This window comes from Cervus elaphus, chromosome 20 (assembly GCF_910594005.1).
Source record: "Cervus elaphus chromosome 20, mCerEla1.1, whole genome shotgun sequence".
In the NCBI taxonomy this organism is placed as follows: Eukaryota; Metazoa; Chordata; class Mammalia; order Artiodactyla; family Cervidae; genus Cervus; species Cervus elaphus.
The window spans coordinates 40,347,748-40,364,763 of NC_057834.1; the positions used below are offsets into that span (position 1 = coordinate 40,347,748).

Sequence of the window (17,016 nt, forward strand, 5' to 3'; positions counted from 1 at the left end):
AATTTCAAGAGAGCATGCTGGTCCACTGAAGCTGCATAAAACCATCCATTGGGACCAGAAAAAAAATATTTTTCCTTTTCCCCATATTTATCTCATCCTTTAAATAGTCTACATTTTGCATTTGTTTTCTAACTTATATGATGTTAGGATGATAGTGCATATTGATGCTTATAAATGATATATACGTATTACATGATGAATTCAAAGAATACTAACAGACTTTTCATTTAAGTATACTTCTGGAAAAATGTAAATATCATGAGTGCACAGTTCAGTGAATCTTCACAAACTAAATACACCAAGGTAAGCAGCTGCCAGATCAAGAAAATGAATATTCCCTTCTGCTCCCTTCCATTTATTATCACGCTGCCCCCAACTCCTGTAACCTCTGTCCTGGTCTCTGCAACCCAGATTTGCTTGGCCAATTCTTGTATGTTATCTGAATGACATAAATGGACAGCATGTCTTATGCTGAGCCATACAGAATTGTCAATATTCTAGCTTTTCATCTCTGTAAAACCAATTTTATGTGGTTCACTTAAATATTTTGTGTGTGTTTCCTTTCCTGCTCACTTAATTTATATTTGTGAGAATTAGCTATGTTGAGGTATGTAGCTGCACATCATTCGAACACATCACTGTATCATATCGTGTGATTATTGTTTATATTCATTGTTGGGCATTTCGTTTATATTCAAAATTTGTGTTCATCGATGGGCATTTTGGAAGTTTCTGGTATCTGGCTATTTTAATACTAGGATGAACATTTTAATATTTGATTTTTAGTGACCACATGCAGAGTATATGCCTAGGAGGGGAGCTGCTCAGTCACTGGCTCTCCGGACATTTGGCTTCAGTAACTGGAGCCAAAGAGCTTTCCAAAGTGGTTGCACAGGTGTGCGCTCTCGCAGCCTCTCATCTCTGCACATTCTGTCTTTTTAATTTTAGCCCTTCCAGTGGGTGTGCTGTTGAGGTTTTAATTTGTTTTTCTCTGATGAGGTGAGCATGCCTTTTTCATGTATTCACTGGTTATTATGTGCAAATATTTTGTAGTGCAACAAAAAGAGGTAGTGCAACATAAAGAAGTTCGAGACAGGAGGAGTAGGATATTTTCTCTAAGAACCTGGACTGCCTTTTTCTCAGGCTGCTGTAGGGGAGGAAGTCCCCATCTTCTGGTGCTGTGACAGGGGAAAGGGAGCAGGCATAGACCAAGACAAGGACTTGTCCTTCTCCTCTCACACCACCGTCGGTCCTAGGTATGAGAAGCTTGTTCTGTAGCCAGCAGGCAGTTTTCTGCCCTGATATGGTGTTCCTGGTCCTGGGGATGGGGGCAGATGTCTTCAGTGACTGGCTGACAAAGGCTGTTTTCCCTACCTTCAGAGCAACCTGTTAAGAATTTGAGTGTAAGTTAAAAGACTAATAAAATATTGAGCCCAAACACCTATAACCTTCTGGGCTAGTCATTGGCCTCTTCTTGCGTACTTTCAGTAATGGTGAGCTCACCACTGCATGGCCAGTCATTTTCATTGCTGGGACATTTTATTCCTGAAATGAGCAGAAATCTGCCTTCCTGTACCCTGAATTCACCCATGCTCTTTCCTCTGGGATCACATTTGAAGGTCTGAAGACAGCCATCCTGTGTCCCCTGAGACTTCTCATCTTTGTGTGAAATGCTCCTATTTCTCACTCAGGGCTCCTGTGACAAGAGGCCTCGCCGTTCTCACATTCACTTGGATGGAATAAAATTTGGTCAGTGTTCACCTTCAACTGCAGTGTCCGGAGGAGACTCCAGAGGCTACCCACCTCCCTTGAAGATGCTGCTCTCTCTGCTAACACTCATTCCCATCCTCCACACAGCTGGCTCCTTCAGACTATTCACATTGCCATTCAGACCTCACCTGCTAAGGCAGGCGTTTGCAGACGACCTGGCTAAAAAGACCTCCTTGACAGATATTGTCTCCTCACCCTATTTTGTTTTCTATATTTTCTTATTTATACATTTGCTTAGTTGCATTTTGTCTGTCTTCTTCCATTCATGTAAGCTCTGGGAAGCAGAATCTCTAATTCATCACTGTTTATCCAGTGCTTGGAACAGTACTGGCCCATACAAGTTCCTCAGAAAATTTTTTAAAGGAAAAGAAGTGGTGGGGTCCAAATTTAAATCCCTGCAATCTGAGTCCTGAGCGTATGTTCTGAACCATCATGCACTTTAACCCCATACATTATTTAACTTTTGTCTTGCATGTTTAGCCTTCCTCCCATCTCTGTGCTCTTGACTCTGCTCAGCAGGCTGGCTGGCTGGGTCCCAGCGTGACTGGCTGACAATGGCTGAGTCTCTGACTCAGGCGCAGGGCCTGCATGGCCAGTAGATGGTGCTATTGGGAAGAGAGATGGACTTCTAAAGGAGGGCCAGATGTTATGAGACTGCTGGAGAGGAGGAGCGATGGGGAGCTTCAGGTTAGACGGCCCTGCCAGTCCGCCTGCCTTTTCTTTTAGCCATTTTCAGGTGTGAGGTCAGTGTCTGTGGGAGAGAAGGAAGAGGAGTGGGCAAGTCCAGACTGAGATGTCCTAGGGCTAATGATGGTAGTGGGGATGGAGTGGGAAGATGTGGGATACCCCCCAACTATACTACTTCTCTGAGCCAGGACCTGCTAGTTTGTGCTTATCCAGGCCTGGCCTGGGCACCCACCTGTTGGTGTAGTGTCCCCTAGCCAACACATACACCCAATAGGGCTGGAGAGAGGGGTGGGCAGACAGTAGACACTAAGTCTTCTGGGCTTGCAGTTTTTCTGGGAGGTTTTCCTATTCCCAGCTTGGGTTGAGAACTTCTCCAACATGGGGAGTTGTATCTGCTCTCCATCTATACTCCTGTATCATTAGATAGTGTGTCTTGTACATGCAGGTACCTGGTTAGGGTATCAGCTTGTCTTGGTTCCTGGGGGACTTTCCTGATGTTAACACCAAAGTCCTGCATCTTGGGAACCTCCTCAGTTCCAGGACAGCCAGGATGATTTTGGTCACCCTAACAGTAAAAGAAACCTCCTTCGTCTCTGACTCAAAGGACATGGTGGATGGATGACTCTGACAGTGTCTAAGAACTCTGTGTGGTTGGTCCAGTGAAGAGAGACAGAAAACACAGTTAGGCTCATGGGCCATCATCTGGGGCTCTCATACTGACAGGAGATAGAGGCCAGTCACATGCAAGGCAGCTGCTAGGGGCCACAGACCCCTAGGGACCAGTGTGGGTGCATGGCGTCCAGGCTGAAGTGTTGCAGAAGTTTCCCTGTACATTTAAGAAGTAGACTTGACATCATGGAAGGCTTCCTGGAGAAGGTGAGTTTGAAATGCATAGGTTTGCAGACACAAAGCGTGGGGGAATCCTGGTTTGGAGAGAGGCAGGTACAGGCGGAAAGGAGGCTTCGATGGTTGTTAGGGGCACATATGCCTGGAACAGATGCACCATGCTGGCCTGGGAGAGAAAGGAGCTCCAGAAAGCCAAGCAGTAAGGAATAAAGGGAAGAGAGATGTGCTAAACCCCGGCTGGGGAGACTGGATTTGGAGGCAGTGAGGAATTACTGTGAGGTGCCACTCAGGGCTGAACTGTTTGGGCCCCAATCCATATTTTAAAAAGTCCTAAATTTGGGGGAGCCACTTCCTATCACTTACCCCCTTTCCTTTTGCCTCAAGCTGTGGTCCACACTCTGCTGTTCCCCAGAAGTTTTGGTCCCCAAAGGGCCTCTGGGGGATATATTAGAGGCCAGAGTAATTTCTTCTGTCTCCTGACCTTGGGGTCAGGTCTTCTGAGTCTCCCTGTCCCCTTAGACTCCTCTGCCCCCTGATCCCCACTCTGCGCAGGAAAGTTAGATGATTTGAGGTGAGCCTCAGCACTAGATAGGCGGAAGGAAGCATGGCTCTCACACTAGTTATCACTCCCTGGTTGCACACCTCCCGTATGTGGAAACATGGCAAGTCCAAAGGCAGCTCCTCTTACCAGCAAGCAGATCTCATTATATGAAATCTCTTAAACTGAACCCAGATTTGTAATTTCTGTCCATTGGTTCCAACTCCATCCTTTGTAACCTCATAGAAATCCATTTCCTTCCTCACAAAGTCACTTAAAATACTTGAGCACAACTATCCTGCTCCTTTGGGCAGTGTCTTCTCTAGACTAAATAGTTTTCAATACTCACTAAAGTGAGAGTCTTCAGGCTGCTGCTCCATCATGCGTCCCCCTCCCTCCTGCACAGGGCGGGTCTCCCCAAACAGTTATCCTAAGAGTGGGTAACCCCTCCACCCTCCTTCGTGCTCCTGTCACTTCGCATCTTCTTTTGGTACCCGGAGCCCATGGGTCCACACCTGCCACATACTGAGTTAACTGAGTTAAAAATTAAAACCAAATCAAGTTGGGGAAAATGTAAAAGTTTATTAATTGTACAGAACAGTTTGTAGAACTGGAAGGCTTCAAGCTGAAAATGTAACCCTCTGAGAAAATGAGGGTTACAGCTCAGTTCTAAAATGAGGAAGTACATTGCTGTTTCTCATGATTGGCCACCAGAAGCCTGCATTGGTAATAGTGCTACATGGAATTACTCTCTTTGGGTAACAGCGCTACCCAAAGTTACTCTTCTGTAGCTGATTGTCTGGGAAACTATGAGATCATGCTGACAGGAGGAAAGCTTAAGTTTGCTAATGGTCAGAAGTCAACACTTTGGGGAAATCAGGATCGTTTTAGTTCTGGTTATGTGGCTGTGGGTGTTTGGTGGAGGGATATATTAAAACTATGGCACTCAGGGACTTCTGTGGCTGTCTAGTGGTTTGGACTTCACCTTCCAATGCAGGGGTTGTGGGTTCAATCCGTGGTAGGAGAGATAAGATCCCACATGTCTCATGGCCAAAAAAATGCAGCCAAGAAGCAGTATTGTAACACATTCAGTAAGGACTTAAAAACAAAAAACCTATGGCATTCATGTTTGGTTTTCTTTAACAATTGTCAACTAGGACTTGTAGCATCTGGAAATCTCCCTGGTAATCCCCTCCCCCCACCCCTTTCTGGAAGGCTCCACCTCCGATGCAAACAGCCGGGGAAGTGTGGTTGCTGTGGGGCTTGGTCCTGGCGGTCTCCATGGCCCGGGTCTGCGTCACTGGGGCCTCAGCTCGCATCGCAGAAGTGCAGGCAGGGCTGGATGGAGTTCTGTGAGCAGGAGCCCCGTGCGGCAGTTCCCGTGACAGAGCTTGATGAGGGCCTGCTGGCTCCCTGACGTCTGCTCCCCTATCTGCGATCTGCAGGTTTGTCTCCCCCATCTGCTGAGGCCACCCCTGTAATCAGCGGGTTGCCCTCTCTCTGATGTGGCTGGACTCTCCCTGTTCATCCGCCTCATGCTTCCGCTCAGCACCTGAGCATCTGATCTTGGACTCAAATCTGTGCACACTTTTTTTGTCAGAGATCAAAGACAGTCCCTGGGCTTGAGCCAGGTTGGAGGAATCTCCCCGAGCCTCCTCAGCCCAGTCAGAAGCTCCACTGCTGGCAAGGCTCTCCTTGCAAGCTGGGGCCCTAGGGAAAGTGTTGCGGAAAGTGTTCATCTCTCAGTCGTGTCTGACTCTTTGCGACTGCATGGACTGTAGCCTGTCAAGCTCCTCTGTCCATTGGATTTCCCAGGCAAGAATACTGCAGTGGGTTGCCATTGTCTGCTCCACGGGATCTTCCCGACACAGGGATTGAACCTGTGTCTCCTGCACTGCAGGTGGATTCTTTACCTGCTGAGCCATCTGGGCACTGCGGAGCAGCTGGCTTATTCCACAGTTGGAAAATGGAAGAGAAAACTTAGTCCAAGCAGGCAAAGAGGCAAGAGAACTGATTCAGACCTCTGGAGATGTTCAGGGACTTGATATGTGCGGGAGGTTTTGTAAAGTGCCCCTTGGCACGTGTGCCTTGTGGAAAGACAGCTCTCTAGCCCTATGTGGGGATGCTGCCTGCTTGGATCTTCAGCACTTGGTAGGTGATCAGTGAGCAAATGATAGGTGGATGAATGAATGACTGTGAATGACACAGCTTCTGGAAGTCTTGTCTGTGTGTCATGCACACTTTCCTCATGCAAGTAAGAGTCTGTTCTGAAGTCAAGAAAAACTCAGAATGCTGACTTCACCACTTGCTAGCTTTGTGATGCCAGACTGGTTCCTTAACAAAGGGGCAATATACTCCACCAGATGTCAGGATTCCCGTAGAGAATGTGCATAGATTGCAGGGCCTGGCATTTGCCACCTGTAGACTCAGTGAGTGTCTGAGGGCTCCATGTTGCCACTTGAAATCTCCCTCGAGTCATCCTCCAGTTCTTTCTCAGCTTAGAAAAATCTCTGAGATTGAGACCTTCGCTGATCCCAGTGCTGGAAGGCCCCAGTTCAGCCGAACAGTTGAGGCCTCAGGTTTCACACAGCCCACAGGGAGGGGCTGGCCAGGCTGTCCATGGGGGCGTAGCCATACAGGCTGAGGAGGAGGGGGTCCCTGAGGATGAAGGAGGAGTCCCTTTAGCCCTCAGGAGCCTGGCCCTTGACTCAAGTCTCAGGGCCCAAGTCAGACCTCCAGGCACAGCTGAGAAGCCACCATTGATTCTCTCCTATAAGTCTGGAGTCTCCTCAGCCCTTTTGTGCAAACCCAGAGCTCACAGCCTTGTGTTTCCTCCACAACTGGGGGCAGTAACAGGGTTCAGGGAGGTGAACCAGGCTGCCTGGCTTTTCTGAAATCTGGCCAGATGGTAGGGCACACAATTTTGGCCCTCAAGTTTGTGTTCATCTTAGAAGCACATCTGTATTTTCCTTCAGAGAGGGATGCTATGGTTGTGGGTATCATGGCTCTTCCATTGAAGGCCCCTTCTCCCGTATTAGTCCTTTCCTCTGGAAAGCAAGGGTCAGAGAGGAAAGATGCTGTTGTGGAAAGAACCCTGGACCTGAAGTGTTGAAGTCCCAGCCCCAGCTGGATTTTCTCAGGTATGAAATATGGGCACAGATGGGCCTATGATATGTTGTGGATGAGGGTGGGATGGTCCGGGTACCCCTTAAGGAGGCCTCTTTCAGCATGGCTGTTCTGTACATCTTGGAGGGCTGTTTTTTTATTCCTATGTGAGATTTGTCAAAAAAGGAGAAAATAATCATCACAAGAACAGCAGGAATGAGCGCACATCGAGTCAGGCATGTCTTAGGATCAGCTTTATTCTGCATTTTACCTTTACCAGGGAGAAGAAGGCAAAGAGCCGGAGGACAGCAGCCTGCACCACACAGTCACAAATCCATCTCTAAAGAGGGTACATGGCAGAAATGAAGGGCCTAAAGCCGGTCAACAATGAAGCACAGAGATCAATCACCAGGACCCCAAACATCTAATCACATCTTTCCTTACTGGCTATTTGGAACCAGCCATTTACATTTCATTTTGTTTCATTTTTTAAAACACAGCCAACGTTCCAACATCTAATCACTTTCTGTCATTGTTTTGGGTTATAGATATAAAATTAACCTGTGTTTTAGTTTTGCAACACCACCAACTTCTTCTCCTCACTTATGGTGGTGGTGGTGATCAGCGCCAAGTCCATCAAAATTCAGTTTGTTTTGAGACTCAAGTAAGAGGTTGACATTCTGAAAGATGAATGGAGGCATCCTTCGCTGTTGCACACCCAGGGTAGGGTGAATTTTTGCCCCGAGGGAGCTGAACTGGGCTTCTGTGGTCTTCCTTGATAACCACATCCTTCCGACAGCTAAGACCTTCTAATAGATTGTTGACAACAATACGTATTCACAGAGGTTGAGGAAATACAGACAGAACTGTCTTCAGAGACACAGACCAAGTCCTGGAATGCTGAGGAAGCCAGGAGGCGAGAGCAGGGTGCACACAGAGGTACCCGTGGGAAAAGGTCACCATGGTGTGGGCTGGGGTTGGGATCATCTTCTGGACCCCCACATAGCATTATGAGCAGCTACTTCCCCTTGCCAGGGGGCAAGCACTTCTCCTGGACTTTCTGTGGGCAAACCTCCACACATTTTGTCTGAGATAACTCCTGGCATGGCTCCGTGCACTGAGATGGACATTGGTCTTGACATAGAGGGAGACATGGGTCTTGGCTTTGTTGTGGGCAGTTGTCTTGGCTTAATGCCTGACACTGAGGAACACACACCTCTTGAATTTTCGTTGGGCACTTCTCTTGGCAGGGGTCCTGGCATGGGGGGAGGCACACCTCCTCAGCCTTTGCCTGGCACTGCTCTTGGGTCTTTTGAAGACACGGAGGAGGCGCACATGGCTGTTTGCACTGCTGCTCATTGAAGGACATCCTAGGGTGACTGGCAGGACCTGAAACAAACATAAGCTTTGAAAATATATGCATTAACCATAAAAGGCTGAAAATGAAGGTTTGAGAGAGGGGAATGGGGAATAAGTGATTTAAGAACTCATTTCTCTGCTGATTTTTATTCCTTTCTCTTTCTATCCCTACTTCAGCTCTTTCTGACACCCATCTCCTAGTTGAGGATATTCTCATAGCTTTTGTCAATATCTATAGCCCCCAACCCCCAAACTCCAGTCCTCCTATAGATCTTTTCTTTCTATTCTGGTGTGCTACGATTCATGGGGTTGCAAAGAGTTGGACACGACTGAGTGACTGAACTGAACTGAACTGAACCCTTTTGAAATTTAGTTGCAAGAGACTGGGTAGAATACACAGAATGGTTTGATAAGCCCAAGAAATGGGGTGTGTGTGTGTGTGCATGCTCAGTTGTGTCTGACTCTTTGTGACCCCTATGGACTGTAGCCCATCAGGCTCCTCTGTCCATAGGATTCTCCAGGCAAAGAATACTGGAGTGGGTTGCCATTTCATTCTCCAGTGGACCTTCCCCACCCACGGACTGAACCCATGATTCCTGTGTCTCCTGCATTGGCAGGCAAATCTTTACTGAGCCACCTGGGAAGCCCTACGAAGTGGCAAACCACTGCAAAAAATCAATAGAAAGTACAGTCCAGTGGAGGAAAAGAATAGTAGTCTCCCAGAGACAGAACAGAAAGGGAGAGAGAGGGCACAGATGTCCCCACTTACCTGATCGTCTACAAGCCTCAACAAAGTATGTGGATGGAGGAGCCCAGTCTGGTAGGGACTTTTATACAGTGCTTGGTCCAGCCTCCCGCAAGACCGACTGGCCACGTGGGCTGAGGTCTTAATTGTGGAGTCACCATAACGAGCTTCGTCTGAAATTGCCCCTGGTTTGAGTCATTGCTTGGGATGCCTGTTAATCAGCCTCTCTTTTGGCCTCTGGGTCCTTACCAGACCTCAGCAGGGAGGGGCTCCCGTCAGATCTCTCTCATTAGAGGCAGCCGCAAAAGAATGTTCATAAAACGTTATCTCAGCCTCAGAACTAGGACTGGGTCCCTTGTCTGCCCAAACTGGTTCAGGAGGTGGTAAGATAAGATCCGCCTTGCTCATCTCATCTTCAGCCATGTAAGAATTTATGCCTAAATTCTGAAGTCTGTCTGGGTCAAGGGACATATGGCCTCTTTCAGTCATTTCCACTAGATCCTTCTTCATAGTCACACTCCTTTGGACACGAGGAAGATTGGGCCCAGACAAACAGACAACCTACAGCCTCCTGCAGAGAGTGATTTCTTGAAAGGAGATCTGGAGGGAAATTGGAGTCATTTGTCACTCTTTGGTTGTAAAGTAGGGTGGAGGGGAAGAAAAAGAAGGGAGAAGGCAGATAATTTTCATCATCTCAACCTTGATTTATGACATTTCTTTCTTTCTTTTTTTGTTTTTGATTTATGACATTTTTAAGAGTGGAGTTAGCTACTCAGAGTTTTCATAGTGACCAAGAAAACAGGATGGACCAAGCAAGGCTGATCTGTCACCTTGCCTTCTGGAAAAACTTTTCTTAGAACTCAGGTTAATAAAAATTAGAGGGATGAAAGGAAAAGTTTCAAAGCAAGCACACCGAGTTTTCTCTACTGGTAAGTCTCTGTTTGGGTTGTCACTTCCATCTTGTGTGCCTTCCTTTCCTGGGCCTTTTGAAATCCTAAGCATTTGTCAAGGCTCCACTCTAGTCTTCTGTCTTCCAAGGAACCTTTCCTGGTTAAACTAGAAACACTTTTGTGTCTTTCTGAACTCTCGCAGTATCTTGTTTGTGCTATTTATATGACATTTACCATTGTTATTGGCTTCCCAGGTGACGCTAGTGGTAAAGAACCCACTTGCCAACGCAGGAGATATAAGAGGCTCAGGTTCGATTCCTGGGTTGGGAAGATCCCCTGGAGAAGGAAATGACAACCCACTTCAGTATTCTTGCCTGGAGAATCCCTTGGACAGAGGAACCTGGCAGGCTGAAGCTGAAGCTCCAATACTTTGGCCACCTGAGGCAAAGAGCTGACTCATTGGAAAAGACCCTGATGCTGGGAAAGATCGAAGGCAGGAGAAGGGGATAACAAGGGATAAGTTGGTTGGATGGCATTACTGACTCAATGGACATAAGTTTGAGCAAACTCTGGGAGATGGTGAAGGACAGGGAAGCCTGGCGCGCTATACAGTTCATGGGGTCGCAAAGGGTTGGACACGATTGAAGTGACTTAGCATGTATTGTTATTTAGGAATTCCAGTTATTTGCGTACAAGATCTTATTTCTATCTTAGGTTGTAGTTTCTTAGGTGGTGGGGGCTGTAAGACTGAGTAAGTGAAAGAGAAATGATTATTGATGGAGTAAATGCATTAATTAAAGAAGGAAGAAGGTGAATGGGAGACAATGGGAGGCAGAGAAGGATTTCATTTAATGGAAAATGGGAAAACATTCATTGTACAAGAAGCCCGTCAATCACAACATGGTGACTTGTGCTTGTTTGCTAAAGTTGACCAATTTTTAGGGACTGTAAAGCTTGAAGAGACGGGTTTAGGTCATTTCCTAAAAAAGGCTAAAGTCAGAAAAGCCTTCAAAGATTTACATAGTTTTTGGATGTTTGTTCCTGAAAAAGTTTTCAAAAGGTGAACTGGGGGAGACCAGGTGATGTTTTGGCCTTTAGGACTGGTACATGGAGAATTGATGTAGCACCAGCCTGGCCCCCTCAATGTCCTGGTGAGGGACAGATGCTGGAGTGGGGAGGGGACAGAGGCCAGCCAGGGGAGTGGTGCTGATATTCCTGTGAGGACATAATCTTCTAGGCAGCAGTGGCAGTGGGGTACAGGGGACCAGGAGAGGATTTGGAAGACCTATTGGAGTATCTGAAGAGATAGGTCATTTGGGGAATCTGGGAACTGGATGATCAGGTGTAGAAGGGGGGGCTCTCCTCTTCCTTTCTCTTCTCTTCTTTTTTCACCTCCTCCTTCCATTTCTCCTTTCCCTCTTCATCTCCTTTATCTTTTCTGTGGAATTCTGTCTAAGACAGGGGTCCCTGGTCTATGGCCACTAGGAATCAGGCCACACAGCTGGAGGTGAGTGATGGGCTAGCGAAGCTTCATCTGCTGCCTCCCCCATTATTCGCATTATTGTCTGAACCACCCCCACCTAACCCATCCCCATCCATGGAAAAATTGTCTTCCAAGAATCTGGTCCCTGGTGCCAAAAATGTTGAGGGACATTGGTCTAAGAGAGAAAGCAACTCCTTGGGAGTCCTAGGAAGCAAGGAATTCTCTGTCATTGAGTTTATTCATTGATTCATTCATTCTTTCAGTTATTTGTGGCTTTGCTTTCAAGGGGCTCACAGTTTCATGGGAAAGATGGACAGAGGTAAGCCCCCACATCCCAGAAGAAGGCCGCTACATTAGCCTTGAATGGAAGGCTCTGGAAGGCTCTAGAAGGCTTCCAGAGCAGGAGATGTCTGTGTCATGCTTTACTGGACAGTAGGAATTAACCAGGCAAGGAGGGTGGGCAGGGACCTTCTAGGGAGCTTGGAGGAAGGCGTCTTCATTAGGAGCCCTTTGAGAGGAGAGGCTGAGGCTGATGCAGGAAAGGGATGGGTGAGAGATTAGGGGAAGAGGCCTGCTTGGTTGAGCTCTCCAAGTTTTCTACAGCAGGATGCCCCAGAAGACCTTGCTCATGCAGAATGAATTTCTGTGTCTTTGGCTGAGCTGAGGGAGAAGGAGACCAAATAGATGTGCAGAACAATGGAGAAACTTCTCAGGGAGGAGGGTGAAGGCAGTTAGGAGGAGTCCAGATTTCAACTCCTTGAAAAGGACTGACTCTGAACTGATTACACTGAAAGGGGGTCCAGTGCAATCACAAGGGTACTTCAATGCAAACAGGCAGAAGAGTCAGTGTCAGAGTGATGTGATGTGAGAAAGATTTGGCCATTGCAAGTTGTGTAGATGCTGAAGGAGACCCTAGCCTAGGAATGTGGACATTCCTAGGAGATCTGAGATTCTCCCCTAGAGCTTCTAGAAAGACATGTAGAGTTGCTGGCATTTTGATTGTAGCCCAGAGAGACCTATGTCAGACTTATGACTTCCAGAACTGGATGATAATAAATTTCTGATGTTTTAAGCCACTAAAGTTGTGTTGACTTATTATAGCAGTAACAGAAAATTAGTATGCCTTCCCAGTGTCTGAGGCTCTTGGCCACTCTGGGGGAGGGAAGTCTCAAATGAAGAACTAAGTTCCCAGCTTAATACTCCTTTATTTAAGCATATCAGCCAAAGACTCACTTTCAATAATGCATGTAGAAAGAATGGACTCAGGATCCCACTGACTTAGGCGTGACTCTGTTACATACAGTGCGTGTAATATTGGATATGCTATTTAGCTTCTTAGAGCCTCAATTTCCTTTTGTTGAAAAGGGGTAATGCTATTTCACAGATTTCTTATAACAGATAAATTAGAAAACATATGCACCAACACTTACAAGCTACTTACAGAATTGTAGAGCAATCTGAATCTGTCCAGGACTCACCTCCTCCATGAAGCCTTCTTGATCCCTCCCAGTCCTTCTTGTCCTATTTCCTTTCTGAGTCCCCCAGCACTTGGTCTTTGACTTGTACTTTTCTATGCATTGCGATGCAGTAGACAGACTACTGCACAGAGACTCCAGAGACCTGGCTCTGTCTCCAACAAGATGTGAGATTTCATGCAAGTCCCTGGCCCTTTCTGGCTTCATGTCCATCATCTTTAAAACAGAAAGCTAGATTAGAAATCATTCGAGTCCATTCCAATTCTGACATTCGGTGATACCATACATGTGATCATGAATGGTTAGCCTCATATCTACATGACTTTGAAGTCTGCATGTGTGTTGTGGGCTCTTCCTCCTTGACTGGGTTATAATCCACCCACAGGAAGACCCAGTCTTCTATCTTGTGCATGTGGCAGTGATCTAGCCAGGTGGCTGGGTGACCTTAGGTGACCTGTCTTTTCCTTGGTACAGAGATGGAATATTTGGGGTCTGAACCCTCAAAAATCAGCCTTAGTGGCCCAGTATTAGGGTCGGGGCTGGGACATCTTTGGGGAGATTGTCCCAGCATACATCTTAAGATATGGTGACTAAGTAGCTTCTCTAATCATCCCTAGCCCTCCAGCGAGGCTGGGGACAATCTGATTCAATGCCACCTGAGATTTAAGATTTTAGATTTCTGTAACTGTCATTATTGGGAGCAAGGGTGTAATTAAATAGGGTCAGCAGAAGAGAGTCAGGTGTGTGCAGGACATTGCTTTCCCCCTTTCCCATCAAATAACTACCTCCTTTGTTCATATCATAAAAGTTCCCATAGGACAGTGGCTCTGATAAAGCTGAATGGATCTCATCCCATTTCCTGGGGAGCAGGTGCTTCTGGAGCCCTTAAGGAGCTTGTGAATTCCCGGAGCTGAGTCCACCTCTCTCCTCTCTTCCTTTCCTCCTGTGTCACCACGCAGGGAGTCTGACTCAGAGGTCATGGCAGGGGGTGCTCTGGATCACAGGCCGTGGGCCCAGAGGGGACATGAGGGGCCACTGGATTCCACCTGCTTGTTTTAGCCAAGCACGTGCTTTAAACAGGAGACAAGGAATCATTTATTGACTGCATTTTTTAAGATGAGGAAACTGAAGTGCAAAAGTGTGTAGGGCCTTGTTCAAGGTTATATGGTGAGCTCGTGTCTGGGCTAGGGACCTGTCCATGTAAAAACATTTAGGAAACTACTGTATTGGGGATTCTTTATAACTTTAAGGAGGCAACAAAGACACAGACCAGTCAGTAGTTCTTAACAGTTTGGGAGTGATGAAGACGTTCCCAGGTGGCTCAGTGGTAAGGAATCCACCTGCCAATGCAGGAGACACAGGAGACGCAGGTTCCATCCCTGGGTCAGGAAGATCCCCTGGAAAAGGAAATGGCAACCCACACCAGTATTCTTCCCTGGAGAATTCTATGGACAGAGAATCCCATGGACTGGTGGGCTACAGTCCATGGGTCACAATGAATCAGACATGACTGAATGACTGAGCACTCACTCATGCATGAAGATGTATCTATATATACAAACCTTCACTTTCAGGGGTTCATGACCTCTGGGTTAAAGACCACTAACACAGAAAATGGGGAGAAATAATGTTCTCAGTTTGTTTGGGCTTGATGTTGGTCTTCAGTCCTTTTCCCTTTGAGTCTGGGTTCTGGGTTATCTTGGCATAAAATAGAGTTAGAAATCCCGTACTCTTCCAACAACCAAGCCACTGTGACTTTGGGTACATTGGTTTCCTCTCTGGAATTTTGTTTCTTCACCTGGACACTGAGGGCCTGTTAAATGCCACATCCAACTCTCATATCCAGTGATGACAAAGTCCCCTTCTGACTCCTGCCATGACTCGTGGTCTCCCGGGTCCCAGCTGGGAAATAGCTTTCAGGCTGAGCATCATTTCCTCCTAGCCTGGGAGAGAGCATGGAGTTCTCTAGGTGAGATATTTGAGGTTTCCTGCACCTGGAAGACAGCTGCAGCTAAAAACACCCCAGTATGCATTTTATGATCAGTTTGTATCTTAGAATCCCTATGTATTAATATTTGGCATTTGACTTTCTGTATTTACTGATCTGTTTGCTGACCATCAACAGCTGTGACGTAGAAGCAGTTATGACTTGTCATCAGTAAAGCCTCCCAGGGCGAGCCTGTGTGTGTCCCTGGCTGGAATATCAGGTCACATGGAAGCAGAATGGGAAAATAGTACAGGTTTGGTAACTGGTTACTTCCTGCCATCTCTCCAGTTCTATGTGTGTAGAGGTGGGGGATTAGTGAACATCATCTCTAAGGTTCCTTCCAGCTTCAAAGTAAGACATCCTTGTATTCTGTGCACACCCTTTCATAGCACTGGCTCTCCTTGCTGTTGCCCCCAGCTGGCCTCATTGGAAGACTTAGAAGTGCTTTTCCAAGACCAACGGTACACTCCCTGGTTCTAGAGAAAATGTGATGCAAGGGAGCCTAGGGTCGAGTATCCTCTTTCTGCTCTCCTGACGGACCCTCAGAACTGCTTTCCCAGGAAAGGAGAAGGCTTGGTCCTGTCCCCTCACATTATCTGAGAGCCATCAGCCTGGCACTGCACAGATTCTCAGGGTGCCACTCTTCAGGTGTTGCTTATTTACACAACCCTCTACCCTTTGGAGCAGGTGACTGCTGCTGAGGCTGGGAGTAATTATGGCATTCTGCAGGGAGGTGGCACACTCATCATGTTCTAGCCATCTTCCTGCTGAATTGCCTTTGATCCAGTTTTTTTTTCCCCTCCCCCGCTGGGAAAGTAGCCATTAAGAGATGTCTATCTTTGGTTTCATTTACATAGTAGAAAAGATAACTAAATTGGCAGATGGATGGTTTCATGTTCTCAGAGCTGGCCTCCATCCAGTCTGTGCCATGTCCTCAGGGTCCCCAGGAAAGCCCCAGCCCCTGACCCGCACTGCCATGGAGCCGCTCGGCTGTGGGACTGATCCTACGCCTTGGAGGCAGGCACCAGAGCAGGGGTGTGCTCAGGAGAGGAGAGGTGGAGAAAGACGTTCGTCCTTCCCTTTTTTTTAGTCATTTGAGCAAATGAGACGAGCTTGAGGGTCTCTGAGGCATTCATGATTATATCACTCTTTCCTATTACAAAAGAAATAAAAGCCTATTAATAAGAAGGCAGAAAATAAAACTACTTCACCCATAACTCCATTGTCCTAAAGTGACTAGAATGCTGACAAATTTCCTTCTATTATTATCATCATTATTATAGAAATTTTGGATTAAACATAATTATTTATGCCATACATTCCATTAATGTTTATATAATGTTTCATTAAATAATAAGTCCAAATTTATTCATCCAAATCTCTGTTAAATTGTCTCTAAGTCACACTGTGATAATTAGCTTTATATAGACTTTTTTTTTTTTCATTTTGGAATTATTTTTCTTTGCATGGATTCCAAGACAAGAAACAATTGGGTCCAAGAGTTGAATCACTTTATGCTTTTGATACATATCATATTCCTCAAATTATTTTCTAAAAGAATTTAGTCTATTTACACTTTTACCAATGGTGGCACAGTGTTTAACATTGGGGTTCTGGGGTTTATTATTTAAAAATGATCATTATAAATTTTATGCATAATTTCATATTTATGTAGTTACATAAGTTTAGATATGTAAATATGGTTTCTGCCTTGGGGTTATGCCTGCAAAGACCCATCATATACCCAGAGTATTTGAATAGTTAACTAAAATTTCTTCTGCTGCTTTCATGTTTTGTCTTTTTGATGTGTTTATCTTCAAGATTTGTTCTGGTGAGAGGGAAAAGATTAACTTATATTTTTAAATAAAAATTATTCTAGCATCAAAAAGTGGTCTTTAAATATGTGAATAAGAATGATACCTTATTGTTCTATTTTCCTTCTCTCTCCCTCCCTCTTTTCTTTTGGATTTCTAGTGGGTGGAAGAGTTTCCCACCTGTTATCAACAGTTGGACGTGCCTCCCTGCTCCGATTCCCTACATCAGACTTTCAGAGGTTCCTGCGTCCAGGAGGAACCTCTCTGCTGGACTCTACAGTGTGGGTGCCAAGCTCCCATTCTTGCCAGGAGACCCT

At 46.2% G+C, this 17,016-nt stretch overlaps 1 protein-coding gene across 1 annotated transcript; it reads right to left on the reverse strand.

The window, feature by feature from the left end:
- Positions 1–7,185: 7,185 nt before the first annotated feature.
- On the reverse strand, positions 7,186–9,176 carry PRR9 (proline rich 9). Its single transcript, XM_043877208.1, has 2 exons — positions 9,075–9,176; positions 7,186–8,335 (listed from the first exon to the last, which is right to left on the reverse strand). Exon 2 carries the CDS (start codon positions 8,313–8,315, stop codon positions 7,965–7,967), a length of 351 nt encoding a protein of 116 aa, XP_043733143.1. The 5' UTR covers positions 8,316–8,335; positions 9,075–9,176; the 3' UTR covers positions 7,186–7,964.
- Positions 9,177–17,016: the final 7,840 nt, after the last annotated feature.